Genomic DNA, 7,500 nt, shown 5'->3' on the forward strand with positions numbered 1-7,500 from the left:
GAACACACTGCTGGAAGACGTGTGTGTCTGTTGGGTTTCACCAGACAACGCAGCGCCGCTTACGGTCGGGGGCCGGCCCACCATGTGTCTGGAAGTCTGACGGCGTGTGTGTGTGTGTGTGTGTGTGAGAGAGAGAGAGAGAGAGAGAGAGAGAGAGAGTCATATCCTGGCCTGCCTGCTCTCAGAGCCATGAACTAATGACACTGAGGCTTGTTTTTGTTTTGCTCATTCAACCTTATTACATAAGCGGTGACTGTAACGACTCTAGGGGGTTTTGAATTGGACAATCTGTTTCTGTTTCCGTGTGTGTGTGTGTGTGTGTGTGTGTGTGTGTGTGTGTGTGTGTGTGTGTGTGTGTGTGTGTGTGTGTGTGTGTGTGTGTGTGTGTGTGTGTGTGTGTGTGTGTGTGTGTGTGTGTGTGTGTGTGTGTGTGTGTGTGTGTGTGTGCCCGATGGGGGTACAGTGCTCTGAAAGCTCATTATTTCCAGGAAGGAGAATCCGGAGTTGACCTTTGACTCCACGTCTTCCCTGACCCCCCCCCCCCCCCCCCCCCCCCACCCCCCCATCCCTCCTCCGCCTCCTGAGTGTGTAGCCCCGAAACATTCTTCCATCTACCGCCTCATCACCCCCCCCCTCTCACACACACGGTGCTTGCAGGCCTTCATCCTGGTGTAGGGTGGATGTGCACCCCCCCCCACCCCCCCTCCTCCCCCTTATTGTTGTGGCCTACTTTGGTCCTACTCATGCGTGCTTAACCCTTTATTCTGCCCCGACTACCCCCCCTCCTCCCCCGGCTACCCCGCCCCGCCCCACCCCCCACCCACCCATCCTTCATGCACTTATACTTACCCTACATCACGTGCTGCTGACGCTGTTACCACGGCTACAGGGGGAAGACTTGGCAAAGGAAGCCCCCTTCCCCCCCACCCCCACCCCCTGTTCCCCGAAGCCCGCCACTCGCGAGGCGGGGGGCTGCTGCACGCCGCGGCCAATCCCGAGTTAAGACTGGGGGGTCAGGAAGCAGCTCGGGGCGTCGGGTCCCCGATGAGACTGCTGGTGACCGCTGTCGTGGCATCTGGGGGTCGCAGTGGGAGCGCCGCCCAAGGCGGGGACCCCCCCCCCCCCCACCTCCACCCGGGCGCCAGTCACAACATTGGCTCCCTGTGTGTTTCCGATGCCATCCTGTTGATTGGCCGCTGACCCTTTGCATCGTCTGTTGCTACTCGGCTGATTGCTGCTGTTTGTTCCTGAAACTCCAAATTAGCCTCCAGTGATTAACTGGCGAAGGTGAATTAGATTCACGACTAAACAAACTGAGCGCCAGGAGTGTTTGAGGCTGATCGGTGTCCCACAGCCAAAGAGCAAGACGTGATGGCGGGGACGGCAGTGACGGTGTGGACGGCGTGGACGGCGTGGACGGTGTGGACGGTGTGGACAGTTTGGACGGTGTGGATGGTGTGGGTGGTGTGGACAGTGTGGACGGTGTGGATGGTGTGGGTGGTGTGCGGTGTGGACGGCGGTGACGGTGTGGACAGGTGTGGACGGTGTGGACGGTGGTGGACGGTGTGGATGGTGTGGGTGGTGTGGACGGTGTGGACAGTGTGGACGATGTGGGTGGTGTAGATGGCGGGAACGGTGTGGACAGTGTGGACGGTGTGGGCGGTGTGGACAGTGTGGACAGTGTGGACAGTGTGGACGGTGTGGGATGGTGTGGGCGGTGTGGACGGCGTGGACGGTGTGGATGGTGTGGGCGGTGTGGACGGTGTGGACGGTGTGGGCGGTGTGGACGGTGTGGACGGCGTGGACGGCGTGGACGGTGTGGACGCTTGGCGTCTCTCAGGGTCTGTGAAAGTGTCAAACGGCGGCACGGCGGCACGGCAGGAGTGTTGTTTTCCACCTCTGCTGCCTCCTTGTTGTTGTTGTTGTTGTGGATTTTCAGCAAAACCCCCCCCCCTGTGCTGCACGCCACTTCCGTTACACATGTATGCACACACACAAACACACAAACACACTCTCTGCTGCCTCAGGAGAGATTTTTCTTCAATGAAATGTTGACGTGAGCTCCTGTCGGGTTACAGGAGAGATCTGTGTTCAAGGTGCAGATGTGTGTCAGGTGGAGTGAGGAGGGTGGGGGTGGTGAGGAGGTGGGGGGGTGGGGGGTGGGGGGGGGGGGGGTTCTCCTGTGCAGCAGACAGTCGTGAACATGGAGGAGGCAGACGGAGGAGGAGGGAGGAGTGGGGGGTTGCCCCGACACAACAACACGTGGCGCCGCTCTGACATCGGGCACTCATGTGCAACAGTCGGCTGGTTTCTACCCAGCAACTCACCCCCCCCCCCCCCCCCCACCCCCTCCACCCCCACCTCTCACTCTCACACACTCACGCCATGACCTCCCGACTCTCTGCCAGCAGACAGCTCTCGCCAAATGGCAGCTCCTGGTGCGAGTCGAGCGCCGTGGCCAGTGTGTGTTAGTGCATGTACGCGCTGTGTGTGTGTGTGTGTGTGTGTGTGTGTAAGATGCAGACCGAGGGGTGACAGGGGGGTGGAGGGGGGGACTTGTTTTTGGCATGTTCACACACTGTGAAGTAATGAGCGCTGACGAAAGGAGAAGGTACTCATGCATACAGGACAATCCTGTGCACACGCTAACACACGTGCACACGCCTGCACACGCGGTGCCGGCGTGTGGCGGCGTGCGAGGAGATGAGATTTACACGCGGCGTGCAGAAGAAGGCGCGTCTCAGCGGCGTGTGAGCGGTGTGGTTGGAGGCGATGGAGTCAAGCTGTGATCAGATTGAAGTTTTCAGCAGTGGGACTCCAGACGGCTGCACTGTGACCCAGTAAGGAACCAGGCCAGTGTGTTACTGGGTCTCACACACACACACACACACACACACACACACACACGCACACACACAGACACTCAGGAGACACGTGCAGAGAGACAAACAAGTCGACAGTCAGAAATGCATGTTTCTAAAAATGCATACGAATAAAGATGTGAGTCACACTTTATTGTTCATTTACTGCTTTGTTATAATAACGTGCAGCTTTCATGTGTCTCACACACACACACACACACACACACACACACACACACACACACACACACCACACACACACACACACGAACAAACATACTTAACACAGACAGGTGAGGTCAGCAGTCGAGGGGACGGGGAGATTTCGCCTGTGGCTGGCTGTAAATTACTGTCATATTTCAGCAAGGCAAGGTGTGTGTGTGTGTGTGTGTTTGTGTGTGTGTGTGTGTGTGTGTGTGTGTGTGTGTGTGTGTGTGTGTGTGTGTGTGTGTGTGTGTGTGTGTGTGTGTGTGTGTGTGTGTGTGTGTGTGTGTGTGTGTGTGTGTGTGTGTGTGTGTGTGTGTGTGTGTGTGTGTGTGTGTGTGAGCAGCAGGGATCCGAGCACAATTGCAGAGGAACCATGGGGTGTTGTTGATGCCGCAGTGTGTGTGTGTGTGTGTGTGTGTGTGTGTGTGTGTGTGTGTGTGTGTGTGTGTGTGTGTGTGTGTGTGTGTGTGTGTGTGTGTGTGTGTGTGTGTGTGTGTGTGTGTGTGTGTGTGTGTGTGTGTGTGTGTGTGAGTCGACACAAGAGGCTGAACGCTGCTTTTTACATGTGGGGGAAGATTCACACCCGAGCTGTAGTGCAACACACACACACACACACAGAAATGATCTCAGACTGTGAATTCTCACGAGCAGAGAAATAAAACATGTGAAAAAAAGATGCAAACGAGACAGGATGTGAGGTCAAAATGAGGAAAAGCGCTGCGCTGGATGTGAGCGTCTCCTGGTTTCTGGCCCGTGAGCTGATTGGGGTCAGTTCACCGCCATTAACCAAGCGCAGACAGGGGAGGGCCTGAGCCGCTCCTATAGGGCCGTCTGATGATAATAAGGCCTGCTGCCTCGGAGGAATGCTCAGTTCACATGTCTGCACTCCGAAAACGTTTATGAATATGAAAATCTGCTTATCAAACGCAGCCTGGCAGCTCTCGGAGACGGCGCAGTGAAGCTGGATGCAACCCTGCTTTCCAAGGGTTGAAATCTACCAGCTGCTTCTCCCATGAGCCTCTTCCTCCTCCTCCTCCTCCTCCTCCTCTTCCTCCTCCTCCTATCTGCTTTGCAACTCAAGGCAACAGTGGGAAAATACCTTGAGAACGGACGAGCGTCCTTATTCCGAAATGCATCTTCGCTCCGTCTCCGGAGCGACTGTGCTTATATAAACAGGGAGGAGGAGTGGAGGCGCTTCTGATGTGTGCATTAAACAAAGCCGTGATGAAAGTCCAGCGGCGTTGCCTCATGAGCACACTCGTCCTTTTGGCTGCCGCAAAAATATCTGCGGATGCAGACGTGGCCGACATCACGAGGGCAGAGCGAAGCGGTTTATGAATGAGTCCATGGCGGTGACATTTGTGTAAAGCCCCCCCCCCCCCCCGCCGGCTGGGTGCAGGACGGACTCCCGTCCTCATTGGCGTGCCGCTCCATCACGCCGGGCCGTGACTCGGCCTCCCCGGCTGATGGGGAGATGATCTGAGCCGCACAGCTGCCGGCGCTCAAGGTGAGCCGCCCGGGGCGCATAAATCTGCATGGCTAATGAGCCGCCGCCGCACCGGGCCCACTTAGAACCATTACGCAGGTTCGGGGGGGTGTGTGTGTGTGTGTGTGTGTGTGTGAGCGTGTGAAATGGAGGGACGACACACACGCTCGGCGCACAAATGAGAACATGAAGGGTAATAGATGCTCTTGTTTTGAACGTGTGCAATCAAACGGGCGTCGGCAGAGAAAACATCTCGTGCAATCTGAGCCGTGTGACGGCATAAATGTACAAATCAATACCGAAACGTCGATATTCTCCTTTCTATTCTCAGCCAGGTGAGCTCTTTCAGTTAAAAGTTAAAAGCTATTAAATTATTTAGGTCCTGTATTACCTGCTGTTTGGCACAAGTTCTGCTTGCCAGTGTGACGGGTGCTGCTGACGAGCTGCAGACGCCTCGGGGCCTTTTAATGTCTATCATTTCAAAGCGAATGCCTCCGATGCCTCCGTCTCACCACAAGGACTGTATTGACATTGGCAACCGCAGCGCCGGGTTTCCTCGGCATCATATCAGAAAGAAGAACAGTGCTCGAGTTTCAATCTTTATTGTTCTTCCAAGTGTTTGGGATTATGGTGGGCTGGATCTCCACAATAGAAGCAGCCCGACTGACAAAGAGAGCCATAAGCCTGCTCATAATGCAGCATTAGAAACGCCCACTTGAGCATTCGCTGGCTGTGCGTTCGCTCCCCTCCATCTGTAATCACAAGCCGTTTGTTTGTGCAGCGAGTGTCGATTCAGGCAGGCTGTCGGTGACGCACGGCTTTCTGAAACATCCTCCGCCGCTGAGCCGAGATGTATCGCCGTGTGGCGCTCCGCTCGTCTCCAAATGTGACCGTCGGAATAAAACAAAGCCGTCGTTAAACGTCGCTTCACCCTTTTTGTCTTCCCAGGTTCGGAATTCTGCTTCCGCAACTTCACCAGCCCGTCTGGCATGATCGAGTCCCCGGGCTTCCCCGATAAATACCCTCACAACCTGGAGTGCTCCTACATGATCATCGCCCCGCCGCACATGGACGTCACGCTCACCTTCCTGACCTTCGACCTGGAGAACGACCCCCTGCTGGTGGGGGAGGGCGACTGCAAGTACGACTGGCTGGACGTGTGGGACGGTCTGCCTCAAGGTGAGAGGACCCGGAGGACACTAGTTAGTGACGGTTAACTGGTAACGGAGCCACAACCTCAAACTGGGGACGTTTTAAAGTTCTCCAAGAATGTGACATCACTGACAAGCAACTTTATTCCTGCAAATATTGTGTGATGCTGCTGCCTTGAATCAGCATGTCATCATAATAATAATAATAATAACAATAATAATAATAATAATAATAATAATAATAATAATAATGTGATGGGAAAAACAACAATTCACACTTTGCATAAAAGAAACAGGATGTTCCTGCACCCTCCCCAGTCGTCCTCCTCCCTGCACTCACATTTGCATCGTCGTCGTCATTCCCGGCAGCCGTCGCTCTCTTTGATGACCGGCCTTGCCTTGCCTTGCCTCGCCTCGCCTTGCCGCGCCTCGCATCCCATCCCATTAAATGGAGGAAACATTATTTCACACAGGGAGCTGCAAGGAGCCGGCCTTTCCCATGGCCCTGTTGCTGCCTCTCCATAATAACACCCTTCATCACCCCCCCCCCCCCTCCCTCCTCCTCCTCCTCCTCCTCCTCCTCCCTGCTTATCACCCTGCACTTCCTTCCTCCTGCGGGCGAGCGAGGGGTGACGGACACGATGAGTATCTGTCCTGCAGCCAATAGGAAAAGCCCTGAAAGAAAGCGGTCAGCAAAAAAAACCACAGAAAAGACAAACTGAGGATGTTATCGGGTCTTTGATGGTCGGCGCTCCGGGGAAAGTTGCTGTGGGGCGATGAAACACAAACGAGCTCTGGCGAGTGGCTCGTTTCTCACCTCTCACATGCTGCGGCTTCGTTCCTCCCTCGTTTTCCTTTCAGACCAAATGTGAAGCAAGGAAATCTGCTCTAATTATTCCATTTTCACTTGCTAAAAAGGGATCCGGCTGGATTTAAAAATTCTAATTATAGCCCCAAATTTGGGAGCTTTGATAGCTGAAAACAATTTATCCCATTCAAAGTTGAGAACTAGGAGCAAATTAAAGTGTAACCCAGTTCCTGTGAGCCGAGTCCTCCGGCGTCACGGAGGGACGGGGGGCGAGACGCCAACACAAGAGTCTTGTGTCTGGCGAGGAGACTGTCCTGAGACTATTGTAATCCTGCGGTTTGAGTGTGTGTGTGTGTGTTAGTGTGTGTGAGTGTGTGTGTGTAGCTGATCCCAGTGCAGCTTGCATTAAGGCAGGGATTGGTATTTCCCTGCTGGGTCCTGGCTGAGACACATGGCAGATGGAGGGATGGACAGGAGAGTTAAGAGTGAGAGAGAGGAATGATGGTGGGGGGGTGGGGGGTGGGGGGGGGCATGCTGTGACTCATTAGACAACACTTACAGAAGCAGCATGGCCACTGGAAACCCGTCTGTGCGGAGCTGCATTGCTGCTCTTCACTCCTCACAAACAGCAGATGCCACGAAGTTTGTTGTTATTTTTAATTCCAAACTGATGATTGGATGTGTTTCCAGTCTCCCCCCTGATCGGCCGCTACTGCGGGACCAAGATCCCCCCGGAGATCCAGTCGTCCTCCGGCCTGCTGTCGCTGTCCTTCCACACCGACATGGCGGTGGCCAAAGACGGCTTCTCGGCGCGCTACAACATGACGCACAAGGAAGTGTCCGACTGTGAGTGTTGGCGTGTGTCTACCTCGTCTCTCCACCTCCTCTCTTTCAGTCTCCCTCTCTCACCCCGGAGGACACGCTTCCTCACGCTGTCTTCTCCCTCCCTCCCTCCCTCCCGCCAGCGTTCCACTGCAGCATGGCGCT

General features: G+C 55.1%; 1 protein-coding gene across 1 annotated transcript in view; it reads left to right on the plus strand.

Annotated features, from left to right (window-relative positions):
• Nucleotides 1-949: 949 nt before the first annotated feature.
• The window catches only part of LOC308148661 (neuropilin-2-like), a gene marked incomplete at both ends in the record, with an annotated part of 7,484 nt that continues 933 nt past the window's right edge, over nt 950-7,500 (plus strand). Inside the window, 8 exons of the mRNA XM_080522158.1 lie at nt 950-1,087; nt 1,355-1,491; nt 1,536-1,635; nt 1,682-1,771; nt 5,336-5,446; nt 5,503-5,733; nt 7,204-7,359; nt 7,479-7,500. The exon at nt 7,479-7,500 is cut by the window's right edge and continues 148 nt beyond it. Of these exons, the coding sequence (XP_080378284.1) occupies nt 950-1,087; nt 1,355-1,491; nt 1,536-1,635; nt 1,682-1,771; nt 5,336-5,446; nt 5,503-5,733; nt 7,204-7,359; nt 7,479-7,500 (985 nt within the window). The remainder of the gene's footprint in view (nt 1,088-1,354; nt 1,492-1,535; nt 1,636-1,681; nt 1,772-5,335; nt 5,447-5,502; nt 5,734-7,203; nt 7,360-7,478) is intronic.

This window comes from Blennius ocellaris, assembly GCF_963422515.1.
Source record: "Blennius ocellaris genome assembly, contig: SCAFFOLD_452, whole genome shotgun sequence".
NCBI classification, from domain to species: domain Eukaryota; kingdom Metazoa; phylum Chordata; class Actinopteri; order Blenniiformes; family Blenniidae; genus Blennius; species Blennius ocellaris.